The 14874-nt window shown below is 48.4% G+C and overlaps 1 protein-coding gene across 48 annotated transcripts in view; it reads right to left on the bottom strand.

Moving 5' to 3' along the window:
- Rapgef1 (Rap guanine nucleotide exchange factor 1) overlaps positions 1–14874 on the bottom strand; it is a 117819-nt gene that overhangs the window by 88815 nt on the left and 14130 nt on the right. For 24 of the 48 annotated variants that reach the window (XM_087654190.1, XM_087654198.1, XM_087654219.1 and 21 more), the window contains exon 1: positions 5670–5786. The exons of the other annotated variants lie outside the window; for them this stretch is intronic. In XM_087654190.1, the coding sequence (XP_087510316.1) occupies positions 5670–5733 (64 nt within the window). In that variant the 5' untranslated portion in view covers positions 5734–5786. Of the gene's footprint in view, positions 1–5669; positions 5787–14874 lie in introns of those variants that run through there. 48 annotated transcript variants of the gene reach the window in all.

The following is a 14874-nucleotide window of genomic DNA, read 5'->3' as shown; positions in this document are numbered from 1 at the left end:
CTGTGTGAGTGAGGAACATGTTGCTGACTCCCAGAGGGGCAATGACCACAGAAAACATCCAAATCAAGAGACTCTGAAGGTCAGGGGTCGGTAAACAGCCTCTCATCCAGAATTCCAATAGCAACCTGCACCCAGGGAACGGTTTTCATATTTGTAAATGTTCATGTAAACACCTACATAATGGTCTTGATCTTATTTCTTCTAAAATCCCACCTGGTTCTTTGTTTCTAGACCCTTAACACAGATGAACTATAGGACAAACTTCTTAGCTCTGTCTATGGTCTTCAAGGCTCCTAAAAGTCTTCCGAGCAGTCCCTGGAAAGTAACTGTCGATCTTGGGTGGCTGAGGGCCACTGCAATCCCGGCAGATAACAGCAACAGCCTCTACACAGCTGGGAAAGAAATCTTGAAAACCGGAAATGTATTTTACGCACGTTCCCAGGGTGAAACACACTCTATAGCCAGTGGCTCAGGACAGACATTGTTCTAAATTTGGAGCTATCTGATGACAGAGCCAAGTTTCCTTCCCTTTTCTTACCCACACCCAAAGCAACACCCAGACTTTTTTTTTTTTTTTTTTTTTGGTTCTTTTTTTTGGAGCTGGGGACCGAACCCAGGACCTTGCGCTTCCTAGGTAAGCGCTCTACCACTGAGCTAAATCCCCAGCCCCAACACCCAGACTTCTTATGAGAAAACTCTTCACACTTACAGTTCCATTCGCCATAACTGATCCCTGCTGAATAAAAAATCCAATTTATAGAAGGCTGAGTTAGACGCCAACTGTGTACAAACAGAAGCCATGGTGAACGCCAATCTTCTTGTATCACACCTGGCACACCTAATACCACATCCCAGCCGCTACAGGTCAGTGCCACACATGCTACGGTGCTGTGTTACATATGGTATATGTACACATGCTATACATTGTATTTTATAGGCATTTTTACACTATACATGTAAACTGCTTTACATGTTGCAGGATATTTACAAACGTATCATGTTAAGTATGAAACATGATATACAATGTGCTGTTTCCTACTAGTACTGATACAATGTCCTAACCTTGTTATGACATGGGTAACAGACGATACAAGCTGCAAGATTTCACATCCCACCTGGTTCCTCCCATGTTAAAATTAAGACAATTTTATATTTTTATCCTTCTAGCCCAAGACATGAGATTTCAAAAGTAGCCTATGTAAGCTTCTGTTTTTAAAGGTTTTCTCTCATCCTGAACCTTCTTGTGATATTATCACACATGGCTTTCACCCTTCTCAGCCGTCACCTTTAGTCACATTCTAACTGCATGAGTTAACTGATTAAGAGCACCTTGGCCATTTATTTTGATGTATTTATTTATAGGCTAGGTCTTTTTTTTTTTTTTTTGGTTCTTTTTTTTCGGAGCTGGGGACCGAACCCAGGGCCTTGCGCTTCCTAGGTAAGTGCTCTACCACTGAGCTAAATCCTCAGCCCCAGGCTAGGTCTTAATATGTAGTCCAGGTTGGCCTTCAACTCAAGATCCCCCTGCCTCAGCTTTCTGCCTGGGATTACTGATGTTGTACACCACACCTTGCTCTGTTTATTCTGGCGGTGCAGAGCTGGTGTCTCACCACTGAGAAGCAGCTGGGAAAAGGACCAGTTTGGTTGTTTGCCCCCCAGCCCAGCAGTCAGCCCAACACTAACAATGTCAGGACTCCTTGGCTCATTCTACATCTTCAACAGGAGAGTAATTTTTAATATTCAATGTTCTCTGGGAGACAGAAGACAAGAAGTAATGGCAATAAACGTGCATCCTTAAACACAGCTTTGCTCTTCTTCTTTTTTTTTTTTTTTTTTTTGGTTCTTTTTTTCGGAGCTGGGGACCGAACCCAGAGCCTTGCGCTTCCTAGGTAAGCGCTCTACCACTGAGCTAAATCCCCAGCCCCAGCTTTGCTCTTCTTTCACTGAAACTTGGCATTTAAAAGCAACCAAGGGAAGTCCAAAGCAAAGTAGAATGTTGTAAGCAGTAGCCTTGTCACACTGCTGCTGCTGACCCTGGACATCCTTTCCTCAGATGACCTCAGCTGACATTTGCTAGAAATCTCCAAACAGATGGGACATGGATGCGGATGTGCAGCGACCACCTGGGGAATCCATGCTTCACGTGGGAGAACACTCACAGATGCCTCTCCTTTGAGAGAACAGCATGGTGAGCTCACAAAGCAATTCCTATGTTCCTGGCCTGGGAATGTGATGGTGGGAACTTATCCTAAGGAAGCCATCCAGCAGCATCACCTAGCCCTGCTCCTGGAGCTCCTCAGTGCTGCCCAGTTTCAGCACTCAACAGCAGATGGCTAATTTACAACAGTGCAATATTAGCACTATGGCACGCTACCATCAACCGTAGCTATGGGGTCACACAGAGGCCTGCCATCTAAGGGGGAATTACACACACATGCTTGTTACTATAGAAAACCATGGGAGTATGCATATGCAGGGCTCCGGAAAACAGCAGCAGCAGCTAAGCTGAGGCGTCTACCCTCTTGCAAGGTTTTGGGCCCTGTAGGAACTCAGCGTGTGTTTCTTCCTTGTCTTACCATGATTCCCACTGTTTTCCTTAATAATGTAGTATCACGAACAAGGGAGTGGAGTAGCTCAGGGGCAGGTGCTTGCATACCAAGCACAAGACCCAGGGTTCCTGCCACCACCAGGAGATGTGCAGGATAACAAATAATGTAAGGTTATTTCATCTAAAGTAAAAGGCATAGTCTCTGTATTTGACCCTCAAATAACTGGAAAATGAGAATTCAACCTTGGCATCCTGGTTCAAAGTCATGCTCTTAACCACTGTGTAACTGGAAAACAAAACAAAACAAAAACAGTACCCAGTGAGGGAAAATTGAGTCTCCTGGGTAGTACGACAGGCACTACACATTCTGTGAGTCTGCACCATAAACAATTGTGAGCAGGGCACGTGGACACTAGGACTAATGCAAAGGGTCCTTTAAGAGTGTCATGATATCTTCCCTTTGAGAGGACATTGGCAGAGGATCATTCACATCTGCATGGCTCTGGGGGAGCATCAACCTAAGGTCTATGCGCACGGACTGAGTAAATGCAGGGTCTCCCCAGTGAACAGAATGCAATAAGCATTTCTGACAAGCAGGATGCATTTACCCAGGCTCCTACATACTAAGGGCCTCACTGCTCATTTCCCTTAGACACCAGGAAATGTGCAGGCCTGCAAATGTGAAGCTGGGTCAGTGGTCAGAGTGGCCCTTGTGTATTCTGGATGGACATTTATGACTCAGGACATGGACATCCAGCTTCACCAGATGCCTCTCCACTGTGCGTGCAGGTCTAAACTAAAGCCAATATGAGAAAGAAAGAGTCTGAAGGGCAGAGTCAGCACACTCAGACACCATCACATCACTTCAGTCTTCCAACTTCCCAGCCCACAGACTGATCAGAAGGGCAGACAGGATTTCTTTTCAGATAGATTTCAGAATGCAGCAAGGCTTGGCCCTCACACATCATTCTTGGCTCTAGGCAAAGAGTCTGCTCAGAGTATCAGCCATCACAGGATGCTAAGAGAGTGTCAGAAGCTCCTGGGCTATCCCCATTGCAGCAAATGTGGACACTGGATTCCCATCCATTCACCCCTTCCCTAGTGTGACCCCAGCCAAGTGGCTTGCCTCAAACTACTACACATCCACCAGGAAGGATCTCATCACCTCACTGAAAGGGGACTGGACCGTGGCCCTGAGGTCAGGTCCAGATAGGCTTTAGATTGAGAGGACAGACTTGGTTCCAGGGTGTACCCTAGATAAACCAGCCAAGCCTCCGAGGAAAGGTGAGTTGGAAATCATAGGTCACAGGGGTTCTATCCCCACACACTTGAACGGACTATCAGCTACAGCCCTACAATTACTCCCATTTCAGTTACTGACCACAACCAACCAACCCTCAAAACTCTCTGTAATTATTTCCAGTGAAAACCTAACAACTTATGTGAACCTAGCTGCTGCTTGCTTTTATTTTAAACACGCAAAAACACACTGAAGAGTGCTGGGGTGTAGCTCAGTGGTAAAGCACTCGCCTACTGTGGGCCAGGCCCCTGGCTGCACTGTCAGTACTGTTAAGCATAACAAGTGTACCTCTGACCCATCACCCGACTCTGCTGTGCTAAGATTCCCCCTATTTTGCTCCTCTGGAAGTCCTCACTTTCAAATGCATCATTCTGCTGAATCGTGTCAGGGTAATTACAGTCAGCACAGCTCTTCAAACACTCCAGAGTGACTATGCAAAACCAAGACTGTTCCCCCACATTGCTCAGTGCCAAGAGGGACAGAGGCCGAGGGTGCAGCTCAGAGCAGAGAGTTGATTAGCACGATCCAAGTGCTGGGTCATGCAATACCCAGCACCAAAGAAAGATGGGTTCCAGAACAAGCCCCTCCTATTTCCTATTCCATTTTGTTATGCTGGAGTCCAGTGCAGCACCACTCAGGAGCAATTCCTCACAGAAGCAGCAGATGCCACACAGATGAGGGAGGCTCCGACCTGGTTTCCCTTTCAAGCCACAAAACTTTCTGTAATTTGGCTCCAACAGTGGCTGTTAAACTCCCAGGCATTGCTTCTCCATTCACAAACACACACGCAGACATACATTACAGTGGACTGCCAAATACACATCAAGTACCACTGCAGGGCTAGGCAAGGCCTGGATGGATGGATGGGTGTGGTGCCCACCTGTAATCCCAGCACTGAGAGCTGAAACAGGACTTCAAATCTGAGGCCAACCTGATGAGACAGAAAACTCAGGACCAGTACAGACAGGCTGAACGATGAGATCCTGTCCCCAAGTCCTGAAGGTGCCACGTCTGGCACACCTGCCAGGGGCGGGTGTAATGGATCAGCACTGAGACAGAGCTGCCCTGTGTCTCGGTGGAGGTGCAATGGGCCCGACTCCTCCCTCAGAGCTGAGAGTTAGGGTAGGTGTTGAAAGAGGTTGCTGCCCCCCTCATGGTGTTGAAAATTGGTAATTGGGACACGGACACACAGACGGACGGACGGACAGACAGACAGACAGACACAGACACACACACACACACACACACACACACACACACACACCCCTTTGGGAGATGATACATGTTTAAAAGCTTTCAATGACATTCTTTTTTTTTTTTTTTTTTTGGTTCTTTTTTTCGGAGCTGGGGACCGAACCCAGGGCCTTGCGCTTCCTAGGTAAGCGCTCTACCACTGAGCTAAATCCCCAGCCCCTCAATGACATTCTTTACACCAAAAATATCACAAAATACTCCCAACTCCTTTATATCTAAATTTTGACTTAGATTAGGTCTTAAAAATTAAACAATGTTGCCAGGAGGTAATGACACAATCCCAGTTCTTAGAAGGCAGAGGCAGGTGGATCTCTGTGAATTCAAATTCCAGGACAGTCAGGGCTACACAAAGAAACCCTGTCTCAACCCCTATCCCCTACCTCCGCCCCCCTCCCCAACCCCAAACCAAACCACAAAGAAAACAAACAAATGAACGGTGTCAACATAGAAACAGAGGCTCCTGAGGGAACAAGCGATTACAATGAGGAAGGCTAATTCAGCTGGGCCAGGGTCCCCCAGACAAGGCCAGCCTTAGCTGCCTATAAAAGGGGGGCAGAGCTTTCTTACCTTGTTTCCAGGGGCACAGATGGCTTTGTCTCAGGGGCTTCTGTTTTTCAATGGCATTGCCCATCCTAAAGCCAGCAGATCACAGCACCTTTCCCAGCCCAGACATCTTCACCGAATGACAGTAAGAACCAAGACACTGGCTGAAAGGGGACTCATCTCTAGGTTAACCCAATGACCCAGCAGCCTCAGGCAGAGCTCCAGGAGGGCTGCCACACCCTCAGGAAAGCAGGAACTCTGTCACTCTAAAACATCTCAGCCTCCTGCCTTTCAAATTCTTTAGAGGTCCTGGGAGGAAACTAGAAGAAAGGGCTGTTCCGGCCCTGCCTCACCGCCCTGCCCCACCGCCCTGCCCTACCGGTGGGTTCTGTAATCCACTATATTAAGCAGCCCTTTGCTTCCTTTGACATCACTACTCACTAGCTCAGCAGGGACTAGGGAATGGGCTGTGCTCCTGGCCCTGCTGCTTTCCTGAGGGGAAGAGTAGGCAGTGGTAACCCAGGAGCTGAAAGTCAAGATGGTCCATTCTATTGTATGCAGTGAAGAAACCTGCACAGACCCATCTGTCACATCTTCTATTTAAAGTCTCATTTGCAGACCCATGACATGGTCAGAGGAAACAAGACTGATCTCATTAATACTGTGGCTCCGGGGCGGGCGGGGGCGCACTCAGATGCAAGTGATAGGAGTCAAAATGCCAATTCCACCTATAAGGTGTGCACTCGGAGACCTAAGGCCCACTCCATTTGGATAACAGTTCTGCTGGAGAAGGTGGCACCTGGTTTGCTGGAAGAAAACAAGGGCATGAAGCCTGGGCAAAAAAGAAAGGAGAAACCATGGTGGGGGAGGGGGGCTAAGTCTAATGTATTTCAGGCCCCACAGTAGGAGGTAGAAATGCGGCTCAGAGGCATCAGGGTAAGCTTGCCAGATCTGGGCCCAGCCAGAGCTTCAACCCCAGCTCTGCCACTGCTGTTGTCCATGAACCCAGCAGCCTTAGTTTCCCTGTCTGCCAAGTGGACACACCACACCCCGCCCCCTCTGCTGCCTTGTTTGGACCAGAGCCACTTGAGAAGACTTGGTGCATGTTCCTCACGACTGTCTCCTAACCTCAGACTCTATATAGCAGGTGAGGTGGGAAAGCCCTGGCTCCAGGTTAGCCAGTGGTACACAGCAGACATGCTCTGTGAAGCTGGGTGGCAATGGCATGGAAGCGAATGGAAATAGACTTAAGACAACACCCACAAGGCCTTAGAACCCTTAGAACCAGAGAGGCTTAGTCTTCTTTACAACTCTGGAGCTGCCCCAGCTAGCCTGGGAGAATGGCCTCTCTAAATCTCTCCGAGATCTTTGGGTACTGGGTTTTCCTCCATCAATATAGAAAGCACTTCAGAAAATCACAGTCTGAACTTCCAAACTTGGCAAAACTAAGTGTACCCAGTTCATCTTTCCAAGGTTGCTGCAGGAATGAGAAGAGATGAGAGGATCCTGTTTCCCTCACTGCACAGACCCCCACCTAAGTCATAGTGCAACCAACAGTGGACAGGCCAAGGGTAAAAGCCCGCATCTGTGCGGCTCAGCAAGCTGCTAGTCAGCTACCTGCTAACCATCTAATCCTTTTGATGATCTGGAATAACTTCATCTGTCTCCTTCTCATTAAACACCTGAACACCTTTTCTACAAGTTTTAGCTACAAATACACTACTTGAACTGGCTTCTTACAGGCTATGTGCAGGTTAAAGTATGTTCAAACTAACACATCTGAGAGGCTCTGGTTGGAACCTGCATTGTAACATCTTTACTTAGAGAAAGTTTTACTTTATCACCGTTCGGCAAATCATTTATGCACTGCCCAGCAGGAAGAACTGCCATGGAGTGAGTGGGCTCGGCAACTCTGATACACAGATGCAGACGGATCGGGGAAGGAATGAACCAGTGAGGAGTCCCAGTGTCCCCACATTAGAACAGTTAGCCACACGGAAGCCAGCCAGAGCCCACGCAGGGCCTCTGCCCTGGGAGTGGCACATCAGTACTGCTCCTCCTGGTCTAGAAAGTCACTGATGCAGACACCACAGAACATGCCAGTTACAGCCCTGGGCTCAGGATCTGTGCGGTGGGTGCTTCAGGAGTACCTGCATTTGACCCCCAGAAATCCGTGATGGAAGGAGAGCTTCAAAGTTGCCCTTTGGCAGTCACACATGCCCCGTGACGTGCTCTCTTCTTTTACAGCATTTGCAGGCCCACACTCACACAGTAGCAGCAACAACAACAACAACAACAACAACAACAACAACAACAACAACAGCAGCAAAATGTATACAGAGCTGGGCTCGGGTTCTGACCTGCTGTTTCTGAACTGTCACTCTGGTAGTGGGGTTTCCATGAGCAAACGAACCTAAGTTCCACACAACACACCCACTGATGGCACCAGCAAAGAGACTTTCTCAAGAGCATATGTTACTTGAGGACTTGGTGGCTTCTTCAAGCCCTGGTTTCATATGACTCAAACCTGTGCTCTCCAGTGGGGCAGGGAGACGAGCTGAGGAGTCTTTTTTAAAGGGTTCCTCCTGAATTGCCGAGAAAGTGTACCCAGAAACATCACAAACAGTAAATATGCTGTTAGTCAAGACCGGCTGACATTCCCATGCAGGGATATGACAGGAGACACTCACAGGACGAATCAAAATCTGAATGACACCTGGACATGGCCGCTCCAGCCAATGATTTCAGCACTTGCCAGACTGAAGGAGGATGATCCCAGAGCAGTTACGGCTAGTGCAAGAGAAACCCTGTCTCGAAAACCGAAGCAAACTAAAGTCAGTGCACCAGAGTGGAAGGCTCTATTCACAGCCAACAAGGCCATACTTCCCCATGTCCCACAAACACCAGAAGGCACTGGGAGTACATGCTGACTCCAACCAGACAACTAGGCCTTGGGTTATCAGTTGCTTCTTGAATGAAGACAGTGCTAGAAACCCCCAAACACATACTCAGAAGAGCAGAGGCCAAGCAGACTCGATCAGCTTCTCTCTCACACACAGCTACTAAGAAGTCCTTATCCATCCCCCTCCCACTTCATCTTTGCCTAGTAAAAAGCTCGTCTCCTCCTGTCCAGAGAGGAAGGACGGTGGCAGAAACTGGCTTTGGAGGGCAGCTGGCCTGGTCTAAGCACACTAGTCAGTGTGCTTCTGACCAGTGAACTGTGAGACAAAAGTGTTTACAATCGGGGCTGGGGATTTAGCTCAGTGGTAGAGCGCTTGCCTCGGAAGCGCAAGGCCCTGGGTTCGGTCCCCAGCTCCAAAAAAAAGAACCAAAAAAAAAAAAGCGTTTACAATCAAGCCATCTAGCCACCCTAGGCTAAGTAGGAAAGGCCACTCGAAAGGCTAAGTAAGAAGTTACAAAGTGTCGGTGCACAGCAGGCTCTCAACAAACAACAGCTACTGCTGTGGGTTTCCCTGCGATTATCTACAAACTACAAGCCTCGGCTACAACTGGAAGAAAATGATTTACCTTCTCAAGGGCTGGCCCTTGGAGCACAGATCTGCTGCTGCACTGCTAAATAACTCAATTCCATCACACAATCAAACTAATACCTCCCTCGCAAGTATCTGAGCATGGGAAGGATAGTTTGATTGTGGGAGGCAACATAAATCAGAAACATGACACTGTGCCCTACAGTTTAGAACATTTTAGGGAGAGCTCTCCCTCTGCTCCCCTCAGGACCTCAGGGCACTGTTCACTGCGATGATGCTAAGATAGAAAGGAAGGGAAGGAAAGGTTGGTCCTGAGGAGGTACCATTGTGAAGTACCATTTGACCACAAAGGGTCAAAGAAACAACTTAGGGCTCTTGGGTGTTGCCCAGGGACTGACACCCAGCTTTGTGCGTGTATGTCTGGGGGGGAGGAAAGTCTGATGTTGGTCATTTCCCTCCTGGAGAGAACTACAACAATACAAGGAAGCATGGGGCCTGGTGGGAATGTTCCATGGGGGCAGGGAGCCTGGTCCTGCACATGCTCAAAGGGCTGAGCGGAGCATAGGTCAGGTGTCAAGGACATGAGGCAGAGCTCATGGGCCAAGGAGACACTGCACACTCACTGGCCAGATTCAGAATTAGGCTTAAGCATCAGATGACATGTACAACAGTAACTTGGTTACCATGCTGAGGCAGGCTGGGGAAGCACACCACTTGGTCCAACTGAAAGGAAGCAGGATGAGAATTAAAGGATGTACAGGGGTTGGGGATTTAGCTCAGTGGTAGAGCACTTGCCTAGCAAGCGCAAGGCCCTGGGTTCAGTCCCCAGCTCCGAAAAAAAGAAAAAAAGAAAAAAAGAAAAAAAAAAAAAAAAAAAAAAAAAAAGGATGTACAGTAGGGAGAGGGGGTGTTACTGAAAGTACAGGAGGCCTAGAGCACTGGTCAGCCTAAAGTACTAGACAGCCTAAAGCACCACTGGTCAGCCTAGAGCACTGGTCAGCCTAGAGCACCACTGGACAGGCTAAAGGACTGGACAGGCTAGAGCACCACTGGACAGGCTAAAGGACTGGACAGGCTAGAGCACCACTGGACAGGCTAGAGCACCACTGGACAGGCTAGAGCACCACTGGACAGGCTAGAGCACCACTGGACAGGCTAAAGGACTGGACAGGCTAGAGCACCACTGGACAGGCTAGAGCACCACTGGACAGGCTAGAGCACCACTGGACAGGCTAGAGCACCACTGGACAGGCTAGAGCACCACTGGACAGGCTAGAGCACCACTGGACAGGCTAGAGCACCACTGGACAGGCTAGAGCACCACTGGACAGGCTAGAGCACTGGACAGGCTAGAGCACCACTGGACAGGCTAGAGCACTGGACAGGCTAGAGCACTGGACAGGCTAGTGCACTTGATACGTAAAGGAGGGTTCTTTTCCTAAAATGTTAAGCCATATACAGGCATTTTTCTGGTAAGATAAGTTCATAGTTTTCACCACCTCAAAGAATTCTAAAAAGGCCAGAATCACCAAGTTTGCCCAAATCATTACAATGAAATGGGGAAGTCTTAGTTACGTTTCTACTATGTAACAAAACCCTATGACCAAGTGATTGATAAAAGAGAATATTTAACTCAGAGGCTCACAGCTTCTGAAAGCCATGGCATTATGGTGGGGAGCAGGGCAGCAAGCAGGCTGGCACGGCACTGGTGCAATTAAAAGCTGATGTCCTGACCCACAGGTGGGGGTAGGGGAGCATGGAGGGAGTGAGGGAGATCACTAACTGGGAATGGTATAGACTTTGAAACCTCAAGACGGCCCCTACCCACTCCAGTGACACATGTTTCTGCAGAGCATGTGTCCCGCACTGTGAACTCAGCCCTGAGAGCAGGAGGCCTCCCAATGATGCAGCTGTGCTGTTCCCTGGTAGACCCAGAAGGGAGCCACACACTACCATGACCTGTAAGTGATAGCTTACCGGCTGTACAGGCCTCAAAGATCAGCTCCTCGCCTCCCAGACCCCTTGAGGTGGCTGGTCTTCAGGGACCTCTTGACAATGTAGACTATTACCGGGGAGCATGCAGAAACTACTGTGGCTGCTACAGTCATCCTGCCTCTCTGAAGCTGCTTCTCTGTCCTCTCCAGAGTTTATAGCCAAGATCTGACTCTACATGTGAGGCCTGGATTCTTAGTTCTACCCAGAAGTGGAAGGGAGTTTGTTTGTTTTTAAAACAGGATCTCATGTAGCCCAGGCTGGCCTACCTGTCCCAAGTTCCAGGGTTACAGATATGCTCCTTGACACCTAGCCTTGGAAGAAGCTTTTAAAAGTGAACAGGGGGAGGTAGGGACTAAGCACACACAGAATCCTTCTCACATCCTTACTGCTTTCTGGAGTACCTGGGAGAAAGACTCTAGTGTTGATATTCAGAAGCCTTTGAAGCCTGGCTTCCACACCACCACCTACCTTCCTGTGCGGCCTTCCCCTCACACCAATGCTACTTGCCGTGAAGGCTCACTTCTTAGCTAGGCAGCTGACTCTCAATGGCACGCTTTAGGAGTCCCATGATCTGTCCCACTGAGGGACAGTGCTGCTCCGGGGAGGCTTGATACTTCATCATCTCTGAAGCTTAGCCTCTGGCTCCTGCCCTCAGCCTCTCAACTTCCAGAGTCAGGGGAGCAGCATGGGCAAAGGCCAAGTTGCAAGAAAGGGTAAGTCATTGAAGTTGGCAGGAGCTTGGGGCAGAAAACAGGGTTAGGTGGCTGCAGACATACAAGGTGGGTCCAATATGCCCTCTAACAGCTGAATGATAAGTGGACATTTCTGAGACAAGAATGGAAACCGGGTCACCGGTTACAAGGGAGCTGCACAGGACTGCAGCTTCATGAATTACCCGGGACAGTCAGAGGAAGCAAGGATGACTCTGAGCCTTCTGAGCCTAGCCACAAAGTCCAAGATGTAATGGGCCCAGAACTGACTATAATGATAGTCTCAGAACTCAGGAAGCTAAGGCAAGAGAATCCCAAGTTTAGGACCAGCCCAGACTGTGCTGGGAAGCTTGAGAGAAGGCACACAAAGTCTGGGCACATTGCTATGCTCTGAAAGGTGTATGGTATGCACCTCAAACTCACACTGAAGTTACACTCCCAATAAGTAAAATAACAAGGAAATGACTGGTTGGTGAGGACAGAGCCCACGTGTATGGTCATAGAGAGACTCTGGGCCTGTGATGAGCATAGATTTTTTTAAAAAGCCCTTTAGACATGTAAAAATGGCTTAGTCAGGATCCCCACTACACCCAAGGCTGCTGATAACCTGAGACCCAGAACCCGGTGACATCACTCACTCAGGATAACCAGACACAGTCCTAGAAACCCATGACGCCAACTATGTTCTGTTCTGCACATCTGGAGAGACGCCACCTTGATTTGTGCTGTGGCTGGAAAGTCTCCCCCAGGATCCTGAACCTCAAATCAGAGACTTTTGTTAGAGACTGGACCTGATTTCAGCTAAGCTATGTCACACGGGTGAGCAGCCTTGGGGAGACAGGCTTAGGACCATAGTTAGGAATTTGGAATGTGAATCTTGTGATGACCCTCAGCGTAATAAAATCAGTGTGCATCTACCTCCTTGCTCCCGACGAGGCCCCTTCCATGTAAGGACACAGCCAAGAAAGCACCATCCTTGGATACCCAATCTACCAGGCTTTGGTCTTGAACTCCCTCCCGAGCTCTGAGCCTGTGAGAGAGGGATGCTTGTAAGACACATTCGGTTGAAGTTATTCCATCATAGCAGCCAAGCAGGCTAAGACCACGTTCATGGAGAAATGCTCAACAGGTAGCTGATACTTGGCTGAGGACCAGGGAAAAAGAGGGTCGGGAAATAGACACTTGGGGATAGGCTCTGCTTAGAGCAGAGGTTCTCAACCTTCCTGATGCTGTGACCTTTAACACAGTTCCTCATGTTGTGGTGACCCCCAACCATAAAATTATTTTTATTGCCACTTTATAACTGTATCTTTGCTACTGTTATGAATCATAATGTAAATTTTTTAGAGATAGAAGTTTGCAGAGGGGCTTGTGAACCAAAGGTTGAGAACCACTGCCCTAGAGGCTCTAGATTGCCCAGGAAGTGATTAGAGGTCTCATCCAAGGACATTCCAAACTGGAGAGATCAAGAGGGTGAAGACGCTACAACAGAGGGCTGAGAGGAAGTGGGGCTCTGGGAGCATCTGGACAGGAAGAAGCCTGTCAGTGTTTACCACCACACTGTGAAAGGGCCGATGTGCTATGTGGCTTCAAACACAATTTAAATTTTGAGTTCAAACTGCATGCTTAGTTTTTAAATGTCTTGTTTATCATGATGACTAATACATCATCCTAATTAATTAACTAATATCCCAAGGCACACTATGCATTAAGTGGGAGATGCATCAGAGATTGTTCATAGCTGCTAAACTCCCGGCCACCTTCTTGTCAGAGCTAATTAGACAGCTGCCGCGTTCTCCCTGTGGTCTACTAAAGAAAGCAGGCCTTGCTCACCCTGCTCACGCTCTCAGAATCATCTTTAGGCTGCAATTGCTTTGGGAGAATGTTTCAAGCTCCTTCTCCACATTACCAGGGTGGGTTTCAGTGACAGGCAGGGTTTCTACTTAGGTCTCCCACGTGCCATCAGGGCTGCATTCTGTCACCCACTTCTAATGTGTTCCCCAGTGATGCTGCTACGGAAGGACACACCCTGGCCACCGCTCCTGTGGAGAGGAATGGGGAAGGCACCGGAGGTCTGATCTCAGCAGTGGGAAGCTGCCCTTGGACCAGCAGAATGATAACAGTCACATACTCGTGTCCTCCCAATACTGCTGTCAGGAGGGACAGTGGTATTGCTGTTGGGTGAAAACCTGAAGCCCCAATGATCCAGCCAGCCTGATTTCAATCTCCAGGACCCATACGATGGAAGGAGAGAACTAACCCTTTACCTTCACGTTGTTCTCTGACTTCCACATGCAGAGATGTATGCACATGCATGTGCACACACACGCATGCACACTTAAAATACTATATGTTATTAAGAACATTACACACATATTTTAAGAGACATAATTTGACATAAATTCTACTCCTGTTTCCGTCCACTCTAAGAATATAAAGTTAAGATTGCTTAACCTCACATAAGGAGGATGCACTCTAGTTGTCTGTACATGTTCAATGTTCTTAATCCAACTCTTCCAGATTTTGATGTTTATCAGCGTGGAGTAGAAGGAATGTAGAAACAGCAAATGTTTGTGGGAAGAACAGAGTTGAGATGTCACAGACTCTCATGAGACCCCTCCAGAACTAAGCCTATATTTCTAAGCTGGTTCTCTCAAAGGAACCTGGTCCCTCTGCAATACAAGCTGTGTTCATGTTTGTGACAGTATTTTCTGTCTGCCCCAGGATGCTGATAGGGTGGGGTTATGGAACAGTCACCCCGAGGAAATCAGGAGCAGGCCAAGAGGAGCAGTAAACACTCATTTGTGAAGGTCTGCATGAGCAAGGGCCTCACTGATTTCTTATTGTGAGGCCATAACAGAGGAACATTTATAAGCAAAGAACAAAACCCAGCTCTTGAACCAATGCTTGAACCTGCTTGTGATCCCAGCACCATGAAACTGAAACAGGAGGATTGTGAGATCCAAAGCCAGCCTGGGCTCCAGCAGCAGGGAGCCCTGATCTGGGTAGGTATCCAAGCTCCTCCTGACATGG

The sequence above is a fragment of the Rattus norvegicus genome, chromosome 3, assembly GCF_021556685.1.
Source record: "Rattus norvegicus strain SHRSP/BbbUtx chromosome 3, alternate assembly SHRSP_T2T, whole genome shotgun sequence".
NCBI lineage: Eukaryota > Metazoa > Chordata > Mammalia > Rodentia > Muridae > Rattus > Rattus norvegicus.
The sequence above is the reverse complement of the archived record's forward strand: the minus strand, read 5'-3'. Positions and strand labels throughout refer to the sequence as shown.